The 25,000-nt window shown below is 42.2% G+C and overlaps 1 protein-coding gene across 1 annotated transcript in view; it reads right to left on the bottom strand.

The window, feature by feature from the left end:
• Positions 1-22,930, bottom strand: part of LOC145404680 (uncharacterized) — a 36,378-nt gene extending 13,448 nt beyond the window's left edge. The window contains exon 1 of the mRNA XM_080276221.1: positions 22,602-22,930. Within this exon, the coding sequence (XP_080132347.1) occupies positions 22,602-22,662 (61 nt within the window). The 5' untranslated portion in view covers positions 22,663-22,930. The remainder of the gene's footprint in view (positions 1-22,601) is intronic.
• Between the last annotated feature and the right edge of the window lie 2,070 nt (positions 22,931-25,000).

The raw sequence follows: 25,000 nt of genomic DNA, 5'->3' as shown, positions 1-25,000 counted from the left end.
GAATTCCCAGAAAACGGAGATCCTTCTTGGTGTATGGGTCAGTGAAGACTGATGAACTGACTTCACTCAGGGCTTTACCTGACACTTCTTGTGACGTCATGCGCACAAGGGGTGAAAACTGGTACCTCGATGGGATTCTCTTGACCTAGGACTTGCTAATGATTTGGCCCTTCATTTCGTAATCATACCTTTTGTTTTTCTTCCCACATTGCAGTACCTGACATTTGCTTACATTGAAGGGCATTTGCCATTTTTCTGACCAGCTGATAATATTATTAAGGTCATTTTGAAGGCTAATTCTGTCTTCTTCAGTTAATATAGTGTTGCCGATTTTTGTGTCGTCTGCAAATTTAGAAATGAATTTGTTTAGGCCAACATCGATATCGTTAACATACATAATAAATAGGACTGGTCCCAACACTGATCCCTGAGGAACACCACTGGTCACTGGAGCCCAGTCTGACTCTACTCCATTTATAACGACTCGTTGCTTTCTCTCACTTAACCAGCAACGTATCCACCTATGAATATTTCCGTCAATTCCATGTGATCTTACTTTTGTCATTAGTTTATCATGCGGCACTTTGTCAAAGGCTTTCTGGAAGTCTATGTAGATTATATCAAGTGACCTGGTACAATCATTCATTTTAAAAAGTGTATCGTAAAACTCAATTAAATTTGTCACGCATGATCTCCGCGTTCTAAACCCATGCTGGCTGTTCCTAATTACGTTATTAGTTTCTAGGAACTCAACTATCCTATCTCTAATTAATGATTCGAGGATCTCTCCCAAGACAGAGGTTAGGCTAATTGGTCTATAATTACCTGGTTGATCTCTACTGCCCTTTTTATATATAGGGGTCACGTTAGCCAGTCTCCAGTCTGCTGAAACCTTTCCTTGTTGTAGGGACTTGTTAAAGATAGATGTTAGAGGACTGCATATTACATCCATCACATTATTTAGTGTTTTAGGGTAGAAATTGTCTGGGCCGGGAGTCTTATTACTGTTCATTTTATTAAGTTTATCTCTCACATCATTACTGCTAATATGCATATCACTTAGTGCGTTTTGGGTTGACATTTGATGCACTTCGATGGTGTCATTGGCGTCTACTGTGAAAACCGAACTGAAAAACTTATTTAATGTAGAGGCAATTTCCTGATCGTCCGAGATAAGAGCACCCTCGTCGCTGATAAGTGGACCAACGCCTGCCTTGAGTCTCTTATTGCCGTTAATGTATCCATAAAAAAGCTTAGGATCCGTAGAACTTGTTTTTGCTATATCAATTTCAAATTGTCGTTTAGCTGTTCTAATGAGTTTTTTAACTTTTCTTCTACTACTGGTATATTGCCCTGTGAGTAATTCACTGGTGTGACTTTTAAGCAAGGTGTGGAGACGGTTTCTTTCTTTAACTGCTCTGCTAATATCGGCATTAAACCATACTGGTTTATTTCTACCCTTGTTTTGTCTAGATTTCATTGGCACGTACTTGTGTTGAGCGGTCATGAATACGTGCTTAAATTCTGCCCACATTTCGTTTCCATCATTAATTCTTTCTATGTGTTCAGCTAGTGTACTCAGGGCGTCCTTTAGGCCGTTAAAATCTGCGTTTTTATAGTCCGGCATCTTAGTTTTACTTGTGCACTCATTATGTGAGAGATTTATGGAGAATTTTATGAGATTATGATCGCTAGATGCTAGAGAGAGAGAGAGAGAATGTCTATAGTTCTGTCGAGGCTGGGTAGATTAAACTGAAGTCTCTATCTCATTAACTAAAAACAGTAACACCAAAGTAGAAAGGATCCTATAGCCCAATCTGACCTCCTCCTGGGATGATATTGCTCACTTTAGCTTCCATAGACGATAGCTTCCTTCCCTCTTCCCCTACGATAGCACCGAACCCTTCCCTCTGCCATAGCCTTGTACTGGGGATACTGAAATAACTGAGAAATTACAATAGTACAGGCTTGAATGATTGTGTGTGTGTGTGTGTGTGTGTGTGTGTGTGTGTGTGTGTGTGTGTGTGTGTGTGTGTGTGTGTGTGTGTGTGTGTGTGTGTGTGTGTGTGTGTGTGTGTGTTACAAGGACAAGTATTACCTCAAAATATTTTACGATCCACTCCGAGGAGGTATCTTTCCCCTACGATAGCCCTTCCCTATCACCACAACCCTCTAAAATGGCACCTCCTATTATTACCCCTCTACATTGCTTTTCACCCCTTCAAATCTACGATACCTCCGTTCGATAAATATCCTTCTCTTTATTTTCACACACCTTGCTTTGCAGGAGGGACAAGGAGGCTGTCGAATCTTCCTTTATCTCCTGTTCTAACTGCATAAACAAATCTTAATTACGAGCAGGGCCGGATTACCAGGTATGGGCAAAATGGACAACTGCCTACCAGGCCACGGCCTGTCACAGGCCACCCAGACTTCCAGAGTGGCATAAATATACACTTTGGGCGTCCAAATAAGGGCCATCACCCATCAGGCCATCAAAAAAGGCCATTATAGGTCATGACAAAATTTCACTGGATATAACGGGAAAAGAGATCCATATGTTGTAGGCCAACCGACTGCGTTGCCTACCAGGCCACAATAGGGTTAATCCGGCGCTGATGACGAGACCAAAATTACTGCAGGTTATAACTGTTTTCTGCGGGAAGATCTGGGAAAGGAGGGCAAAATCTTCCCTGTAAAAAACACATCTAAGTTACGACGGGGAATTGATTGTAAATATGTTCGAGTATCCCATCCGGAGTTCGACTGTCGCCCCGGTCAGAGTCTTGGACAAAGTTTGCTTCCATTTTGTCCTCGTTCATCCTGCAGTGCAACCGAGGGCCTGGGCATGACATCTGCTGCTGGGGTCTGAAGATATGAACTTAGAAAAGGCTGGTTGTCTGCTCACGTAACCCCCGTGCAGTTGATAGACACTCATCCCAAGCCCTCATCGTCTAGGGTTATCGCAGCAAAGGGAAGGTCTGGGGGCTAGGGCTATCGCAAACACGGATCACAATACTTGTAAGGCTATCGTAGGCCACACCGACCATATATATAAACTTTCTTGAGCCTAAGGACCGAATTACAGGTGGTACAAGCAGCTTCGTGGTGCCTATTCCTTAGCGATTAATTTCGTTCATTATACTTTTAACATTAAGATATATGCTGCTTTATGCCATGTTCTTTATTATTTTATGTTATTTTATTTTATTTCATTTATACTATTTTATTTTTATTTTACTTTATATCGTTTTATTTATTCTGTATATTGCTCCTTTACCATTTAGTTCTATGCTATTTTATACCCTTTTCATATCGGCATAGTTGCATTACTAGCATACAAGAGGAGACTGAGGTGTAAGGTGCAGAGTAAATCGCTTACGAAAAGGTGTTACGAAACCTCTAAACTACTGACAATTCGACCCCAAAAGAGACTGATGGACTGATGGATTGAAAGCGAAGCTCTCTTGACAGGCCAATTTCCCTGCTGTCAAGTTGGCTTAGTTCCCCTTAATCTCACCCTGCTGTGCTCTCCCGTTTTCTTTTTTATTCTCTCTCTCTCTCTCTCTCTCTCTCTCTCTCTCTCTCTCTCTCTCTCTCTCTCTCTCTCTCTCTCTCTCATCAGCTTCATAACCCCATAATATCATCTCTCTCTCTCTCTCTCTCTCTCTCTCTCTCTCTCTCTCTCTCTCTCTCTCTCTCTCTCTCTCTCTCTCATCAGCTTCATTACTCTATAATATTACCGCCCTCCCTCCCTCCCCCCCTCTCTCTCTCTCTCTCTCTCTCTCTCTCTCATCAGCTTCATTACCCCATAATATTCTCTCTCTCTCTCTCTCTCTCTCTCTCTCTCTCTCTCTCTCTCTCTCTCTCTCTCTCTCTCATCAGCTTCATTACCCCACAATATTCTCTCTCTCTCTCTCTCTCTCTCTCTCTCTCTCTCTCTCTCTTATCAGTAACAGCACGTCACTCACTTCCAACTAAACTCCAACGTGACAGACGGTAAACAAAAGGTTGTATGGCCACTCTCGACTCGGAGATTAACCGACGTAAACACAGACGCCCCAAGACTTAAATGGATTATAGGTGGTTTCGGAGGCTTTGTTGCATACCTTAGCGATGTATTTACGTCAGTGCCACCACGTGAAGGCGTCTCTATCCTGCCTCTTCAGAGTAAACACAGTATAGGTCATTCACTTTAACTTCGCTCAAATTTTCGTCTTTTGCAGCTAATTTCAGGAAGCTGGGTGACACAGGACAATACTACGGCTCTACATCCTTCCCGTAGCACTTGTTCATGAGTAGTACACCATATTCTATATAGTGTAAATATATTGTTACAACTCAGCTTTCATGATAGGGGTGACAATTTTAGACAAAGTTAAAAGAGTATATCCCTGTCGCCTCCCCTACTTCTTTCTCCATGGGTTTTGGAAATCAGTCTCGTGGTTCTACAGCAACTGACACTGATTACTTGGCCATAGATCGGTGTCATTTGCATTGGATTCACGAGCCTATTTTTCAAAGACCGTAGACAGCAAAGCAAGAGAGATGACAGGACTTTTGCTGGTGGAAGTGCACCTTTAAATTTACTCCTTCCATCTGCAGACGTCGTTATTCGGTTCACGAGACACTTTAAGTTGGAAAATTTCGATATAGCCTCCTATTAACCCCTTCAGTACGTGGGGCCTTTCCTGTTGGTTGAATAAAATAGTCTAAAGCCAGCAAGAACAAGCGGTCAACGTACTTAATACTTCGTCCTTCGTACACACACACACACACACACACACACACACACACACACACACACAAGTTGGCCAATTATTTCAGTGTGTCTCCACACTTAAAGCGCGTCCGTCACTTTCCTCCCTGACGCACCGTAACAGAGAATCATATAGCCTTAGGACAGAGAAACACACCAAGACTCGTATTCTCACCAACACTTCTTCCTTAGCGATTCATTTTGGATATGGCTGGTTAATATCCTTTTGTAGGTTATTTAAGCAGAGTACGGCGGTACTGGAAGGATTTATGTAACGCAAAGACAGTAAGGTATGGGAAACAAAATAAATCGCTTAGGAAACGTGTTAGGAAACTTCCACACCCGACGAGAATAGCGACCCAAGCCTCTCTCAGCATGGGAATATTAGCCAGCAGGCGGAAATGACAAGTGAAATATGAGATAAGCTTTTTCCCGTGACTGCAGAGCTACCAAAAACAGACGCAAAAGACGCCACCGTATTGAGGCTGCAATTATTTTCCTTTTCATATAGGCCTACTTGAGTGGCGTAAGCGGAGATAAAACTTCGCCTAATATTCCACCTCTTCTGCTTCCCACTTTCCTTTACTGGCTAATATTGGAAGGCGGAGGATGTGTTGCAGGCTTTTCTGACCATAAATGATGCTTTTATATGCGACGATAAAGAAAGTGACGAATATTCCCTGACTGTGATGTTGTAAGTGATCATTTTTACCCAACTATATTAGAACTGACTTAGAGAGAATAAAGGAAAGAGGGTGACTGGTGGAGTATGAGAGAGAGAGAGAGAGAGAGAGAGAGAGAGAGAAGCTAACGTGGAAAAGCAATAAAGGTAGGGATTGCATGAAGATCGTCATGAACGGGTAAAACCTTTTCTATAGGACCCAAAACGATTTACAGGTAGGACAAGAACAGAACAGGGTATTTGAATCCCTACAGGTGAAAGGGATTAATAAACGCTGTATCTAAATTCCCCCTGAGTCCGAAATCTCCTAAGCTGAATGAAATCGTCTGGAGAGAGCAGTGATAAATGAGACGTCACGGTACTGAAGTTGTTAAGGGAAGAAAGTGCTTGAGTTTTATAAGTGGAGAGGATGTGTGGGTGGGTGGCTGCATTGTTGGCATGAGAGAGAGAGAGAGAGAGAAATGATGATGTGGGTGACAAGCTCTTTTATGTTTATTTTTAACGACGTGCTGCTGGTGTTCTCTGTCTGTCTGTCTATCTGTTTACAACATAATTGATGTGACCGCATTTACTTTAGCATCCCCCCCTTCTCTCTCTCTCTCTCTCTCTCTCTCTCTCTCTCTCTCTCTCTCTCTCTCTCTCTCTCTCTCTCTCTCTCTCAACACTGCTTCTCTTTCACACATCTGTTCTCGTCTCAAATTTGTTTTTCTAGTATTTCCTTCCTGTATGTAGGTGGTTAACTTAATCTGTGTGTGTGTGTGTGTGTGTGTGTGTGTGTGTGTGTGTGTGTGTGTGTGTGTGTGTGTGTGTGTGTGTGTGTGTGTGTGTGTGTGTGTGTTTTACAACTCAATTTGTAAGTGACCGCAATTGCTCCAGCTTCTCTGTCTCTCAGCTGTGTATCTCTACGTATGTATGTATGCACGTATGTATGTATGTATGTATGTATGTATCAACTGGCAAGATCTAAATGAGTCAATTCTGAAACAGTCTTCTTCAGTCTATTCTTCCCACTGGACATGACCACCAGTCCTATAAATGCAATGCTTCCAGCGGTCTTGAAATGAACAAATCTTGCTTAGAGAGAGAGAGAGAGAGAGAGAGAATGTGTGTGTGTGTGTGTGTGTGTGTGTGTGTGTGTGTGTGTGTGTGTGTGTGTGTGTGTGTGTGTGTGTGTGTGTGTGCACGAAAGGACAACTTTTTCAGGTTTTCAGCCTTAGGTTATTCCTCGTTTACATTAAAAAACTAAGGATGCGACGGAACCGAAATAATCTTAACCCAGACTGACACAAAAACAAAACTGAACTGCGATGGGAAAGAGGAGGGGAAGGGTGGATGATGATGTAGGATGACAAGGTAAATGTGTGTGTTAATCTCCTGTGTTTAGTAAGGTCAATGCCTCCATCTTTCGCGCTCTTCGAAAGTATTTGTAATGCATATCAAACACTCAATACGATTCTTTATTTTGTATTTGTCATCTGTAAACGACTGTACTGTATATGAACTGCACACGATTTTTCGAAATCTAATAAATAATACATGGCATTCATCAACCTCTTCACAAACAGACATCCTTCCCAGGTCAAATGTGGTCTTGTGTTGTGGAAAAATTTATATATGAAAAAGATGATATGCCGGTGAAGCAGGATGAAGTAATGATGGATGATGATGTAAAGTGACAAATAAAATTACAAGGTAAATGAGTTTAAGTGTCAGCTGGGGTGAAGTTGACGCCCCTATGGTTCCCTCACCACACACAGGCCTTATTTTCACAGCCCCATGTTACGTGACATATAGCGCCCTGGTGATGCTTAACGAGAAATTTGTGTTAAAGTTTTCAGTTGTGTGACGTCTTTTTTTCTTCTGTTCTCTTTTCTTTCTATTTTCTGTTCTGGTTTATTTTCACAGCCACGTGCTACAGCGATATGGTCCCTGCTGAGTCAATGGAGAAATTCGCGTTAAATTTCCAATACTGTGACTTTTTTTTTTTTTCCTATTCCCCCCACCCCCCGTACCGCGGTGACAGATAGATCCCTGGTGACGGTTTATCCTAGAAGAAACTCATGTTAAGTTTTAAATACTGTGACGTCTTTTTTTTTTTCTGTTCTTATTATGCCTCCGCTCACTTATGGGGGAGGAGGCATTAACTGACTGATCTGTTCGTCCGTGCGTGCGTGGGGGCGGACCCATCGACAGAATTCTATCAAACTTTTATCGGTGATGCAGTATGAGGAAATGAACTAATCAGGTCAGCTAGGTCAAGCAGTCAAAGGTTAAAGTCATTTGGGGTAGACTTTGTTTATCCTTGCGGGCGCGATATTTCCTGAACCCCTGGACGGATTTCGATCAAACTTTGGTCAGAGATACAGTATGAGGGGTAGATGAATTAATTAGTTCAGCTATGTCAAGGAGTCAAAGGTCAAGGTTATATGGAATCACCTTAGTTTTTTTTTTTTTTTTTATGTGTCCCACTCTGGGCATAGGCTTCACAGCCTGCTATCAAGGCCCAGCAGTCCTCCTACATACCATACACCTCTACATATCACCACTTCGGCGCTAACACCCACAGTCCATATTGAATACATGCTAGGGCTGTCTCATACAGGACTGGTGTATTGGTATTAGCGGGGGTATTTTTACGACATGTTGGCGGATCTTCCGGTAGATCAGTAAAGCCTGATTTAATGAAATTCAAATCCTTAAACTGTTCCCTGCCCCAGCCGGGATTCGAACCTGGGCCCGTTAGGACTGCAGGCCACCTCTTTACCGATTGAGCCACCGCCTCCTTATGGGCTTGATATCTCCTGAGCCCCTCGTCGAATTTTACCAAACTTTTGTCAGTGATATAGTACGAAGGGACGATGAACTGAGTAGGTCAGCGAGGTCAAGGGTCAAAGGTCAAGGTCATATGGGGTCGACTTATTTTATCCTTGTGGGTGCGATATCTCCTGAATCACTCGTCAGATTTCGACCAAACTTTTGTCAGTGATACAGTATAAAGGGACGATGTACTGATTAAGTCAGCAAGGTCATGGAGTCTGAATGGTGAGTTTGAGCGCAGGGCTTGTCGGAGGCATGCCTAGCGACTCTTTGCGTCAACAGCTCAGGCCCCGAGTTCTGGGCGTTTCATTTTTTAGCTTATTTTCACTGGCCAGAACCAGGGTCGAAATATCTCCCTTGAGACGATAATATAGGAGACACTCCTTTTATACCTTTAATTATGGTGGAGCTTTGTTAACATACTGCACACAGCCTCAAAAACGTTACCTGGTACCCTTGAAGTGTGATACAATATGACACAAGTATGAATATTTCAGAATTACTAACACTACCAAATAACGCGGCTTCACATCTACTAATCATATCAATGCTCATCGTACCCAGGGATGGCGAATAATTTTTAAGTGGGTGTACCTGACATCTGCGGTCGATTTTATTCACCTTGTCGATCTGGAGAAGCTGGACATACCCCCATTAAACCCTTTATTGTTAAATCGCTCGCCTTAGCTAATTAAAATCGTCTTGGAAAAGCAGGAATAAAAGAAAAAGATCCTCGACTGCTCCCTCACTAAACAAGAGCCCTGTTTAAACAAGTCAGTGCCATGGCGACAAATGGTTCCCTGGAGTAGTATTTATAAAGAGGCCTAACCAGTTTTTACGATTGAGTTTGTGTTCATATGACGGCACTGGGCAACTCTCACAATACGAATAGTAAGTCATGTTAGCTTAAAATTCGACAAATTTAAGTTATGAAAGACGAATGAGTCTCCTTGGTTACTAGTCAAACCAACCCCCAATTTGACTACATTCAACCATTAACTTTTTTTTTTTTTTTTTTTATGCGAGGAAGAAGGAACCAAAGGCCATGAGCCCGCAGTAACAGTTCCCTCCAAGAGAAAAACAAAATACAATATAGAGCCAAATTCAAGATCCGATCATTTTGAGATGCCTGGACACACTGCGTTTGAAAGACTGGAGATCATAGGCAGCAGGAAATACAGACAGAGGAAGACAGTTCCAGAGTTGACCTGTTGCATAAATGAAAGACTGGGAGTAACGGTTAATTCTTGCATTAGAGAGTTGGACAGAAAAAGGATGAGAGTCTGCTGCCAGACGGGTGCTACGCGCCCGTCGTAGAGGTGGGGGAATGCAAGCAGACAGTTCAGAGGAGCAGTGACCATTAAAGTAGCGATAGAAAAGAGATAAAGATGCAACAGTGCGGCGAAGAGACAGAGGTTGAAGGGAGTCAGTAAGAGGAGGAGAGTTAATGAGACGAAAAGCCTTTGACTCCACCCTATTGAGAAGAACTGTATGAGGGGAGCCTCCCCACACATGAGAGTTGTACTCGACACAGGGGCGGATAAAACCCCTGTATAGAGTCAACAATTGCGCAGGGGTAAAGAAAGAGCGGAGTCGGCTTAGCACACCCAATCTCTTGGAAGCAGATTTTACAAGAGATGTAATATGATCTTTCCAAGATAAGTCCCGAGTAAATGAAACCCCAAGCATGTTCAAGGATGATGTAGGATTAAGCTGAATATTATTAAACAGTAGTGGGTATACCTGTGGAAGATTTTGTCGGGTTGAAAGGTGTAAGAACTGAGTCTTAGATGCATTAAAGACAACCATATTATTTTTACCCCAGTCAGAGATACGAGCCAAGTCAGACATTAGGTGTGCCATAGCCTCATCCCTTGTTTGTTGAAGTAACTGTTGAGATGGGCGTTGCGGGAACCGAATGGAAAGGGGAAGGGTGGAGTCATCAGCATATGAGTGGATAGGGTCAGATGTACAGCTTAGAAGATCATTGATGAATAAAAGGAAGAGAGTTGGTGATAGGACAGAGCCCTGAGGAACACCACTGTTGATAGATCTAGGAGAAGAACGATGGCCGTCTATAACAGCGGCTATAGAACGACCAGAAAGGAAGCTAGCGATGAAGGCACAGATAGAAGGATAGAAACCGTAGGAGGGCAGTTTGGAAATTAAAGATTTATGCCAGACTCGATCGAAAGCCTTTGAGATGTCAAGTGCAATGGCAAAGCTTTCGCCAAAGTCCCGAAAGGAGGATGACCAGGAGTCTGAAAGGTAGGTGAGAAGATCGCCAGTGGAGCGTCCCCTGACGGAACCCATACTGACGATCGGAAAGAAGGTTGTGATAGGAAAGATGCCTTAAAATTTTTCTATTAAGAATTGACTCGAAAACTTTTGAAATACAGGACGTTAAAGAAATTGGACGATAGTTGGAGGGTTGGGAGTGGTCACCCTTCTTTGGGACTGGCTGAATGAGAGCAAACTTCCAGCAAGAAGGAAAGGTACAAGTTGACAGACAAAAAGACGAAAGAGTTTGCCTAGGCAGGGTGTAAGCACAGAAGCACAGTTCTTGAGAACAACAGGAGGGACCCCATCAGGCCCATATGCCTTGTTAGTACTGAGGCCAGTGATGGCAGAAAATACATCAACTGAAGAAATTTTAATGTCAGCCATGAGGAAGTCAGAGTGGGGAAGTGATGGAGGAACAGCACCGGAATCGTCTAAGGTAGAATTGGAGGAGAAAGTCTGTGCGAAGAGATCTGCTTTATCAGTAGAAGAAATAGCTACAGAACCATCAGAGTAGAAAAGAGGAGGGAAGGATGATGAGGTAAAGTTGTTAGAAAGATTTTTGGCAAGATGCCAGAAGGAGCAGGAAGAATTCGAGTTGGAGAGTTGAGAGCATTTAGTATGGATGAAATTATTTTTAGTAGGGCGAAGAACAGACTTAGCACGATTCCGGGCAGAAACGTAAAGATGATGTGATTCAGGGGTGGGTTGGCTCCGGTACCTTTTGTAGGCCCTCTCCTTGTTGCGGACAGCATTAGAACAAGCGTGATTAAACCAAGGCTTTCTTGCATTAGTCAAAGGATATGAGAAAGGAATGTATGCTTCCATGCCCGAGAGAATAACCTCCGTAATGCGCAAGGCACACTCAGATGGCTCACGGCCATGGAAGCAATAATCATTCCAGGGAAAATCAAAGAAGTACTGCCTGAGGGCCTCCCAGTCTGCGGCTCCAAAATGCCACAGACGACGTTTCTCTGGAGGGTCCACAGGCCGTACCGGAGTGATAGGACAGGTTAAGGTAATAAGGTTGTGATCGGAGGAGCCCAACGGAGAGAAAAAGATTAACAGAGTAAGCAAAAGGATTAGTTGTGAGGAAGAGGTCAAGTATGTTGGAGCTCTCTCCAAGGCGGTCAGGGATACGGGTAGGGTGCTGTACAAGCTGCTCTAGGTCATTAAGGATAGAAAAGATGTAGGCTTGTTCACCAGGTGGATCCGTGAAAGGAGAGGAGAGCCAAAGGTGGTGGTGAACATTGAAATCTCCAAGAATGGAGATTTCAGAGAAAGGAGAAATGGATAGAATGTGTTCCATCGTAGAAGTAAGATAGTCGAAGAATTTTTGATAGTCAGTAGAATTAGGGGATAAGTAAACAGCACAGATATATTTAGTCAGAGAATGACAGGAAAGCCGAAGCCAGAGTGTGGAGAATTCAGAAGAATCAAGTTCAGGAACACGAGAGCAAGATAAGTCGTTGCGTATATATACACAACAGCCACCTTTGGCTTTGAAATGAGTATTAGAGAAAGTAGGAGGATACAGAAAAGGGTTTGCTGTCAGTTGCCTCAGACAGCTGAGTCTCCGTTAGAAAAAGAAGGTGAGGTTTAGAGGAGGAGAGGTGGTGCTCAACAGAGCGAAAGTTAGAGGAAAGGCCGCGAATGTTGCAGAAATGAAGAAGAAGAGAGTCAGACAGTGGTTCCAGGCATCTTGAGTCGTCACCGGGAGAGGGGCAGATGGTGGGGGCATTTATGGTCCGCCCCCCCCCTGGGGACTCCGAGGCTGTATATCTTGTTTGCTTAAAATTGAACCTGTGACATCTGCTGGTGGGGTGAACTCGATGGACTGCAGACCAAAGTTACCTTCTCAGTGCAGTTCATCGTCCACTTTTCGAAGGATAGGGAGGAATGTGAGGGACGTTTGTATAGCCGGGCAGCAGAACCCCCGGCTATATCAGTGCCACCACCCGAAGGCATCCGTCTCCTGCACCTGAGTAGAGTTTATAATTACCGTACACTTTGTTATAGCAATATTTGGGTTAAGATTATTTTTAACTGCCCATATTTTTGTTTTTTCCTTTTAACGAGAGCAAATGTTTCTTGCGTATTTTGGTCTTACTGTAATAAGTTCTGCTCCCATAATTTTCTTGAAGGTGGTAGTGGTGATGGTGGTAATATTCGTAATGATGGTAGTTGTGGCTGTGGTTTGATGATGATGGTAGTGGTAACAATGAAGGCAGTTGCTCAGTGGTAGCAGTGGGTGTGGTGGTGTAGGTTATATTGCTATTTGTGGTGGTGGTTGTGGTTGTGGTGGTGATGGTAGTGGTAATAGTGGTGGCAGTAGTAGCAATATTGGCAGTGATGGTAGCAGTAGTGATGGTGATCGTAAAAGTAGTGATAGTTATAATAGTTGTGATGTTGGTGATGGTGATGGTAGTAGTAGTAGCAGTGGTAGTGATGGTAGTAATAGTATGATGGTGGTAGGTGAGGCAATGATAGAATAATAGTAGTGATGGTGGTGGTGGAGGTGGTAGTGATGGTATTTGTGGTGGTGGTGGTGATAGTGGTAGTAGTAGTAGTAGCACGTGGTAAGGATGGTAGCAGTAGCGGTGGTGCTAGTAGTGGCGGTGGTGGCAGTGATGGTGGTGGTGGTGGTGGTAGTAGTAGCAAGTGTTAGGGATGGTATTTGTGGTGATGGTGGTGGTAGTAGTAGCAGCAGCAAGTGGTAGGGATGGTAGTAGTAGTGGTGGTAGTAGTAGTGGTAGTGAAGTCAGTAGCCCGTAAAAGCATCAACCACTGTATTTTAAGCCAACACAACCCCTTCTGTAGCAACCCTCTCCTCCCCCACCCTGTTTTGTCTACGGTATTGGCACCACCTCACCCCAACCCCACCCACCCCTCTCCTCACCTCACCCCAACCCCACCCACCCCTCACCCCACCCCAACCCCACCCACCCCTCTCCTCACCTCACCCCAACCCCACACAGTCCTCTCCTCACCCCACTCCAACCCTACCCTCCCCTCACCCCACCCCAACTCCACCCACCCCTCTCCTCACCCCACTCCAATCCCACCCACCCCTCTCCTCACCCCACTCCAATCCCACAGAAACCCACTCAACTCGGCGGTGTTTTCGTTTCATTTTATTTATTCATTTTTCGTTTTCTCTTTCATTTTTTTTTATATTCTGGACAAAAAAAGGAGTAAAATTGCCGTCTGTCATGGATTCTGAGCTGTTGAAAGACATTAACACAAAATTGCGAAGCTAGTCACGAAGAAGTGCTACGTAAAGGATGCCTAGCCAAAGAAGCAGGCTACTATTTTCAACCATTAAGCTACGGGAAGTGAGCTACAAAAAGATGAAAATTTCCACCGAGTTAAACTGAATATGCAACTACCATTTCTCCAACTGAGCTATGGCAAAAGAATAACACTAGATTACGATGCTAGTCACGAAGAAGTGCTATGTAAAGCCAAAGAAGTAGGCTAATAGTTTCAATCATTAAGGGAAGGGAGCTGCAAAAGGACGAAATTATCCGTCAATGAATGAAGTCTGAAAATATATGAAACAGAGGGAAGGAATAAACGAGGCAGACAAGAGGAGCAAATGGAGGAGAGAAAGAAGAAAAAGCCACCACATTTCCTTTTATTTATTTATTTATTATGTGTGTGTGTGTGTGTGTGTGTGTGTGTGTGTGTGTGTGTGTGTGTGTGTGTGTGTGTGTGTGTGTGTGTTCCTCTGAAGCCAGAAAACAGAGAGAACTAGAGTGATGTGTCTACGTCTTAATTTGGGGGATTCACTATGCATTCTAGGGATTGGAAGATTCGTGCATTCGTAAAGAGGAATAGTTTGGCGATAGACACAGTTCGGAGGTAGATAAATAGAAGAATAAACACAGAAAACTTTATTCCTAACCCTTTCGTACGAGAAGCTAAATACAATAATTCGTAATTGCGAATAAAAATAAAATTATCCTTTTTTACCTTTTTCAGTAAGAGGCCCTTCCCGAAACCTGACTTCAGTGAAATCGCCCGGAGAGAGAACAGAGGGGTTTATCTACGCTTCTATTTAGCGAACACAATACACATTCTTCCAGAGCCGTAAAATCCTCTCTTTCCTAAGTTAAATCGTCTGGAAATATAAGAAGAACATTAGTACAGGTAATCCTTCCTTTCGAAATTAACAGTTTCAGAGTCAGATCTTTCCTAAGTTTGATAAAGTCTGTTCTGAATGATGCTTCTAATCCTCTCAAGGGAGTACGAGTACGAAACACAATGGAGTACAAAGGGAAAACAAGCAACAAAAATTTTCTAAGTTGAATTAAATCAGGAATGAATATTATTTTTAGCTGTCTCAAGGGAATACAAAACAGAGGAGTAAAAAGCCAACCAAACAGCCATTCCAATATATAGTCTTCTCTAGGCTCAGTTTTGTGGAGACAGCAAGAACAAACTCAAACCTTTGCTCTGAAAGGGAGGCGAATATTCACCAGACAACGAGAGGGAGATGGCAAACGTTTTATATTTAGGGAACCCACTAAACGTTTTTACTGAGAGGGAACCCAACATTTTCTCGCTCAAAAATAGGGGGAGATATGTCAAGCCCCCGCCAAGCTCATATTTACATAGTAATGCTTCCTTACGTAGTGTTTTTGTGCATATTAACATCAAGCACAGTTGTATTTCACGCCTTGGGTGAATATATTATGTGGAGTTACAAAGGGAGGGATGGTTACAACGATATATATGTGTTTTTACTCATACTGAATGGTTTGGTTAATTCTACAAGGTGAGAGAGAGAAAGAGAGAGAGAGAGAGAGAGTAGAGGAAAAATATGCCAAATTTACGCAGTCACGAAGAGGTAAGAACTTCAACCGAGGGTACATAACAACTCATTCGTGTACTTTAACCCTCTCATCGTCGCCACAACTCTCGTATCTACATCAGCCACGCCTGACGATTTTACTTCTGCGCAGAGTGAGTCACAAGAGCCAGACTCCTTGGTGTTAAGTTGGCAAATAATTCTGTGGAAGTTAAGGAAATGCCGCACACACTGACTCCACTGACACACACACACACACACACACACACACACACACACACACACACACACACACACACACACACACACCACTACTACGATTATCAACAAAAATACCACAACATTGAAATCTAGCTACTACTACCACCACCACCACAACTGCTACTACTGTTACTATTATCACTACTATTACCTACTACTGCTACTACTACTACTACTATCATCACCACCACTACCACAACCACTATCACAACTACCACTACCACGACTACTTCTCCTACTACTAATGCCTCACTATACTATTTCCACCGTAAATACTGTTATAAACTGAACAATTTACGGGTTCTCTCTCTCTCTCTCTCTCTCTCTCTCTCTCTCTCATATCTGCGAGTCATTCAGCCATAGCAAAGTCATTTCGATCACAATGCAACTGGTATCATTGTTTTTAATTCTGGGGTTGTGTAACGGAGAGAGAGAGAGAGAGAGAGAGAGAGAGAGAGAGAGAGAAGCAGGTGGCAGCAATTAGAGAGAAGTAAAAGGATAGAGGAACCGGTAAATTCGGCACACACACACACACACACACACACACACACACACACACACACACACATAAACACACATACACACACACACACACACACACACACACACACACACAAACACACACACACAAACACACACACACACACACACACACACACACACACAGGCGGCACACTTATAATCCTAAACATGGACACATACCTACATACAAACATACACATACATACCGTACATACATATACATACACACATTTGCAAATATCAACACTTGCAATTACTGTACATACACAATGGACACTCAGACACACAAAACTCAATGGTACGAAACTTGAGAGAGAGAGAGAGAGTTTGTGTAATTCACCGGGTCGGTCAGGATCACTTGATGGTCGTGATCGTCAGCTTTTACCCTCCCGGAAGGGAGCTGAGAGCTCATATAGTCCGATCTAAGGGCAAGGCTGTGACCTTCACACACGCACACACCCGTCCCCTTGCTCAAGGGGGACAGTAACCACCCACTTCGTCAGTGAAACTTTTCGCAACCTGAGCGAGGCGCGAACTCCCGTCCACCAGTTGGCAAGCGAGAACGTTACCACTGTGTGTGTGTGTGTGTGTGTGTGTGTGTGTGTGTGTGTGTGTGTGTGTGTGTGTGTGTGTGAAGTGATCTGCCTGTAATATGTGTACCGTAATAATACAGACACAAGACAGTACTCTCTCTCTCTCTGTTTTCTATATAGATAGATAGATAGATAGATAGATAATCGTTATAAAGATATCCGAAAATGCAAAGATAACAATGCAGATTTTGTCATCCTGATATCTTAAAATTAGACATCTATGTCTCAGGTCCTCACATTCCCATTAGGCTAACATGACTCTCGTTCGCCTCAGGCTGCTATGACTCACTCCTTCTTAAATAAATCGTTTGTCCTTACGTGGAATAAAATACTCAGGTCATCCTCAATCACAGGTACATTGGATAACGAAAATTTTTGAGTCTCGTCTCACGTCCTTTGGATCATCTGTCTCCTCCTCTAACCACCTGGCCACCACCTATTCTTGAGTTATATTAGGAGCCGCTAACAGCCGGGCCCTGTCTATCTCCTTCAGGGTGCCAGGGCCCGAGGCTAGGTCAGCTGAGTCCATTATGTTTGACGGTAGGTGACCAGCAGACTTCCCTGGTGACATAACGATCGAAAAAAAAAAAAAATCCACACACATCTTGGGGATCGAACCCATGCACACCTGTCACTCTGACCGGGGTGTTCTAACCACTAGACCAACAGACGCAAAAAGAAATAAGAAAAAAATAAGTCTGTATGTCCATTAGTTCGGAGCCCATGCGCATTTCCACACAATGAAACCTGAGAGAGAGATTAATGGGTGGGTGAGCGAATATGGAAGCGAGAGAGAGAGAGAGAGAGAGAGAATCGCACAACACCCACCAACTGCAACACATAAATCAGATAAGATGAAGTTCATATGACAATACGATCAAATCACTCACTCAGTCACACATACACACACACACACACACACACACACACACACACACACTCTCTCTCTCTCTCTCTCTCTCTCTCTCTCTCTCATGAACAGTCCCATTCTTTTACACATTCGGCTCATTGCAACTCGAGGCACCTCACGCCCCGCCAAGCTGTCTGGAATTACGCAACGTGTTCTCTGTCAAATCACTTTTTTTCTTTTTTAGTTATTCTTCTGTTACCACGAAAGTGCTCGGGATACATCGTGTTTCCTTTTCCTTGTGGATATCAACATATATATGATTCACGTGTTATTAAGTGATTTAATTATATATATATATATATATATATATATATATATATATATATATATATATAAAATACCGACATAGTTTGAGTCAGGAAAATACAAGAAACGAAATATCCAGAACGAAGGAGGATACGGCCCTCTAACAAAATTAATCCTCCACTCCCGAATAACCGGGATGCCAAACCAGCTGAGACGTCCAGATACCATGTAAACATAGAGAGCGGAAGAGGCAGCTGGGTTCCTAAAATACGCGCGGTGATATTTCAAAGTCGTTCTTAAGTCTGGCATTAGCGCAGATTAACCTCAAGAACGTAAACATGAGGTCGGCTGTGATATTTATTTTACAGAAAGACAAGATATAAGCACTCTTCAATTTAAAAGCCTTTATGAAACCATATGAATATCACTGAAAACAGGAAGTATTGCATGACCGGTATGTTTAGGCACCAGCGGTGGAGAGGGATGCCTTCACGCGGTGCCAGTAGCATAGGCTAACCGAGCGGCTCCCTTGTCCGGAAATACAAATGCTCCTTGGCTATTACAAACATTCCACAACATCCTCCCTATTCCCCAACAGGAAGATGGTGAACTGCAGAAGCTCAACTTCAGTTTCCAGGCCACCGGATTCACGTTTAAATGACACTGAGCCAACAACAGCAACAACAACAACAATATGCATCAGAGCAGGGGTACCGTGGAGTGGGGGGTGGGGGGAAGACACCGACATTCCTGGTGAGAAATGTTATGTATATTAACAAACGAGGAGGGAAATTTCATCTGAATATTTCCTAAACTTGGGGGGAATCTTTCCTCATTCCTTTAGTATGGTATTAAGAACAGCTGCACACTCATATCAAAGGCCCAGTGAACAACAAGCAGCTCCAAAAATCTCACTGATACAAATTTTGCTCTGATTGTCTTAGCCAGTCTTGGAGGTTATCTATCATTACCTAAGATTAATTATTAAATATCTGCAAATGGTCACCCAGTATAATGAAAATAACTAATGAATAAAAGCAGTTTTTTCTGACACTAGGATTGGAAAGGAAAAACTACAACGCAATTCTGAAGTGAAAATTGTAGCTTTCGTTTATGCCCTCCTGCTGTAAACAATTTTTTTTTTTTTGGCCAGAGCAAATGAATCACTAACAGATTAATGCATTATGTGCCATGGGGGGACCTATGTTTACTATATCGTTTTAAAATTATCTTGGTCATATTTTCGTTCTTTTACAGCTTATTTCATGAAAGACAATGGCTCTACATCCTTCCCATAGCGCTCCTTTGTGACTAGCATCATATTCTAGTGTCAACAGATTCTTATCCCTCACCATGTATGAAGAGATGGTAATGTTGGCCAAGTAGTGTTGAAGGCAGCATGACTACTTCGATCTAACGACGACTTTTGCTTTACTCTCTCTCTCTCTCTCTCTCTCTCTCTCTCTCTCTCTCTCTCACACACACACACACACTTTAATTACACAAACATTCGGAAATATAGTCATAATCCTCTCTCTCTCTTTCTTTCTCACTCTCTCTCACTCTCTCTCTCTCTCTCTCTCTCTCTCTCTCTCTCTCTCTCTCTCTCTCTCTCTCTCTCTCTCTCCAGGATGGGCCACTTAGCGTCCATTAACACACACAAGAACCTCACGTGACAATTGGTGTGTGTGTGTGTGTGTGTGTGTGTGTGTGTGTGTGTGTGTGTGTGTGTGTGTGTGTGTGTGTGTGTGTGTGTGTAAGACATACTGTTTGGCTGACAGACACACAGACACACACACACACACACACACACACACACACACACACACACACACACACACACACACACACACACATACACACAGACACGTATACACACACACAAAAACAGACACACACACACACACACGTATACACACACAAAAACAGATACACACACACACACACACACACACACACACACATATATATATATATATATATATATATATATATATATATATATACAGAGAGAGAGGGGGGGGGAGAGAGAGAGAATGTGTCGTGTCATGTACAACTTAGCATACTATAACATATTCAGTGGACCCTAGTGCTCGAGTAGTAGGAAGTAGTGTGTCCTCATGTGCTGCGTGTATGAGAACTGGTGGGACTCAGGGAACGGACAGTCTAGTGTCTTGTCTGTGCCCAAAGCTAGATACTGTGACACGGAGACACGTAACAGTGAATTCAACGCAGAGTATATGTAGCAGTGACAGTATTGGAGTCCGCAAAGTGTGAGTAATAGAACAACAGTGCGCTGAAGTGTGAGTGAATGAGTGTGAGTGCTTGAGTGTGAGTGAGAGAATAAGTGTGAGTGCTTGAGTGTGAGTGAGAGAATAAGTGTGAGTGCTTGAGTGTGAGTGTGAGAGGAAGTGTAAGTACTTGAGAGTGTGAGTGGATACTTGGTGAGAATGGTACAGCACAGGAGAGGATGTGAGTATGGGATCAGGCTGGGCAATATTAAGCTGTGAAATATACCAAAATATACGGCTGCTATTAAGATACATGAAAGCAGAGATGATGATGATGATGATGATTTTGGTGATGATGATGATGATGATGATGATGATTTTGGTGATGATGATGATGATGATGATGCTACCAACACATGGAAAGGTAATATTGGTGATGATGATGATGATGATGATGATGATGATGATGCTACCAACACAAGGAAAGGTAAAGGCCAAATAAAGATGGTTACCTATTAACTGGTACGGAATGAGGTAAACGGCTGGGAGAAATGGGTCAGAGAGAGAGAGAGAGAGAGAAAGAGAGAGAAGTGTGTAGAGGTTATGTTGGTTGTAATGGGCTGGAGGTCGTAAGGTCGAAGATGAGGTTGTAGGTCAGGATTTTAGTCCTTATTAGGGGAATATTCATGACACGACTTTTTTTCTTTCTTTCTTTCTTTTTTTTTCCCCCTAGGATGCTGTGTGGTCCGCCCTCAGTGGTTTTGTTCTGTCTGTCTGGTTTTGTTCTCTCTCTCTCTCTCTCTCTCTCTCTCTCTCTCTGCCTGTCTGTACATCTGTCTTTCCATGCACTAAACTACTTTCCTGTTCAGCCTGTTAATACTCCCAGGCTCCCACTGTATGCACACTCTAACCTGAATAAAATCAACTGGGATTTGCTGGAAGAGAAACTAGAGCTGTGTCAACGATGAGAGGGGTAAAAATTCTTCGTATAAAAATAATAAAATAAAAACCTACATCACTCTTACCCGGTCACATTTATTCTGGGAGAAAATGATATGACACGGACGCAGAAATATTTGATGTTTGAAAATGGCCGGGGAAGATTATTATCATTTACATCGCGATTTTGTCTGGGCTGAGTTGTCGTTGGCGGTGGTGACTTTGGGCTAATGTTACCTCACTACGCCTAATAGTCCCTCCCATGATATACGTACGAGGCAGATAAGGTAACTAGATTGATACACAGATAAAGATAGATAGATAAAAATATAGATAGATTGATATTTTGACAGAAAGAAAGATGCTGATTCGTAGAGAGAGAGAGAGAGAGAGGAGAGAGAGGATGGGACAATGAGAGATGAATATAGGTTACCGTAAAATATGGCCATCATCGCCTTTCCCGGCCTGCATAGCTAATCCCGCCTCCATAAATACCACACACTATCATTCACCCTTCGTCTCGCTCTAAAACAAAATGGAAATAACACAAAATAAAAGATAAATAAGCGTACTATTGTTGAGGCGCGGGCTGATTTTTGTCTTACTCTTCCTTACACCAATTTTTTAAGTATGAAGATTTTGAGGAGACGTTCAGTGTAGAATAGCTTATCAGAATCTAATACGCAATCATTCTGGCCTTGTGTGTGTGTGTGTGTGTGTGTGTGTGTGTGTGTGTGTGTTGAGCGGTCGAAACTGGAATAAGGATATCGAGGAAACTTGACAGGATGGTTGCAATTGGGTCACAGATGAGCCCGTTTCAATTTCACGTCAATTAAAGCTCATTCTCTCTATAGTTACATTGTTTTTATCTGACAGAGCTGGGCCACTCGCACGATTACAGTACTAAAGCAGCGGTTCATAAAATTAGACGACATAGGTTTGAGTCTCCTTGGTTACTAGTCAAAACATCCTCCCAATCTGAATAAATGCACTAGCTATAATTCCTTCTCTATGAGGTAACGAGACGGGTTCCCCACGTGAAGTAAAATTATCTGAAAAAAAACAAGAATAAACTAAAGAATGTACTGAAGAGGCTAACTGTAAGAATCATCATCATCATCATCATCAAGTAAACCTCCTAGGCATCTTCGTCTCTATAAATATCAGGCTGATTACATTTCACCTTTCGTCTCGTCCCAAGCCAAAATGAAAGACAAAACAGAGCAAAATAATACGTAACAAAATATTAAAAATTAAAATTCGAAAAGAAAACGTAGACCCAAATAAATCTTTAAGCATTTGAATGATTAATAATAACCTATCCTGTAAACACACACACACACGCACACACCTTTAACCGAGATTATAGTTCTTTTATCTTAACTTGGCCCTGTCACTTGCTTTTACCTTATTTCACGTAGCTTAATGTTATAAAATGAGCTTATATCAACCCCCCAGTTCCAACAGTATCTCCTACACTGAATGAAATCGTCTGGAGATAGCAGTAGTACCGAAAAATGCAAGAACAAAACACAACAATGCACTCACCTTTTATGGAGACCAGGCAGAGTGTTGCCAAGTAGAGGTTTGCCGATGGTCTCATTGTCATCCACGAATTTTAATATCCACGAGGCTTTCAGTATTCCCTAGTTCCTTTTCAGTCCATCAAGATGTTTAGTATAATTGGTGGTATTTATTTTCCGGCTTCTGGTGTTGTGAATTTACGTCCGTCATAGTTACACAGGTGCCTTCATATCCACAAGGTTCACATTAACCCTCAAGTTACTTTTCCGTTTAATATCACTGACTGTACTTATATTCCAGCCTTTGTTGTTGTTTTTTAATATACGTCTGTCATATTTATCCACGATCCTTAATATCCAAAAGGCTCTCAATAATCCCTAGTTACTTTTTCACTCCATTAAGAAGACTAATATCACTGGCGGTACTTATTTTTCGATTTTTGTTGTTTTGAAGTTGTGTCAGTCATCACGTATATATCCTCGCCATCCTTCTCTAATTCTCTATCCATGTATCTTCAATTAATCCTCAAAAATCTTCTCCAGGCATCTGAGTATATGTGTTTCAAGTCCAAAATTTCACTAGCTTCACCGATAGTACTTAATTTCTACTTTTTTTTTTTTAACTTATATCAGCTACTTCATATTTATCCTCAACATCTTTCACAAATCTTCTGTGTCTTTAAGTAATCGTCTATGTTCTTTATTGATTTTCTAGTTATTATATTGTAGTCTAATTTATCACTAATATCAATGAGGGTACTAACATTATTATTGCTTATTGTTTTATGTATTCGTTTCCACTGCAAGTATTTTCAGAACTACAATCACAGTAATGACCTGGACAAGAATTAATAAACGGATACACACACACGATTACGCTTTATTCCTACTTGTAACTCTGGTTCTGATTTGCAGGAAGGACAAAGGGGATGTCAGAGCTTCCTGTCTCCTGTTCAAGCTTCACAAATAAATCTTAATTAAGAGATGAAAAGTAGAGGAGGTTATAACCGTTTTCTGCAGGAAGAAGAGGGAAAGGAATGCAAAATTGTCCCTTGTCTAGTTCTTCCTGTAAATATAAGTTACGACGGGGAATCGATCGTAAAAATGTTTGAGTATTCCACCCCAAGGCTTCATTGTAGTTACTTGATATTAAGAACAATATTTTCTGGAAGGTTTTTAGCTACATAAATATTCCTTTAAGTGTTGTTAAGGGGTGTATGGCAACCTCCACACTCCGTAATAGTTGCTTAATATCAAAATTTAGTTTGATCATGTTGTTACGTCCCCGTCCCACACTGCCACAGGCTCCAACAGCTGTAGTACAGTATAAGAAGGACGTTGCCCAGTGCGTTGTTCTTCCTATAGTCAGCCTTTCGGTGTACAGCACACAAAATCAGCTCAGGCGTTCCAAATAAACACTGACTTCTTAAGTTCACTGTCTTCTTTCCCAAAGATTTACACTTTATGCATGCCAACTACACTTCACTGTTTACACAAGTACCGGAGCTATACAATCTGCACGGACTGTACTGACACTGAACTGACGCTGAACTATACTCAAACTGAACTGAAAAGAAACTGACTTCCCTAGGCTACTACTACTAATTGATTTCCCCCTAAAAAAGGAGGGCTGGGCCACCTCGTAGCCCAATAGGTTCCCTAGGCTCTTCTACCTCCTTATATAAGCTCCCTATTTCTCCAAAATTCAAGCACACTCTCGAAGGGGCAACAGTTACCATCTCGGAAACATCCAAAAATCCAGAGTTTTCTTACATTACATAACACTCTAAATTATTAGCATACAAACTGAGATAAAATTACATAATTTAACAAACAATCACATTAGTAAAACGTTACAGAATAGAGAAAGAGCACAAAAATTAATGTATAACTTTACAAAACATCTCGTCTCACAATAGCAGGCTAACTGACAACTCTGACACGTAACCGAACTACGAGAATTATCGGGAACACTCCAGCACTACCTAATTAGCAAATCCCGCATCTCAACAGAGTATACCGGTATCCACTTTAACCTTCGCTCTTGTTTGCTTGTGAAGTCCTTGGTAGATAAGTGGAGATCATACTGTAAAAAAAGAAAAAAAAAAAGGACGAAAAGAAAATAGTCCTACACGCATCTTAAGCTCATTAAAGTTTGTATATACCGTGTTTAAGAAAGATTTATTCTGAAGGGTCTGATAAAATCATGACCAAAAGTTCTCCGACACTCTGGCTGTGGCATTGAAGGGTGTTACATGAACCTTTTTTATGCGGCACCATTAGGATGCACACAACGAAAGAGTATGTGAAGGAAGGATACTCTTTAGCTCGTATTCTGGTCCCGCCTCTTCCTTAGCGATTTATTTTTGGATATGGCCGGTTGATTTAATTCTGTACGTTATTTATGAAGAGTATAGTGATATT

Source organism: Coenobita brevimanus, chromosome 64 (assembly GCF_032717465.1).
Source record: "Coenobita brevimanus isolate Jiangsu-jjx chromosome 64, ASM3271746v2, whole genome shotgun sequence".
Lineage (NCBI taxonomy): Eukaryota > Metazoa > Arthropoda > Malacostraca > Decapoda > Coenobitidae > Coenobita > Coenobita brevimanus.
This window is presented reverse-complemented; position numbering and strand designations above follow the sequence as displayed.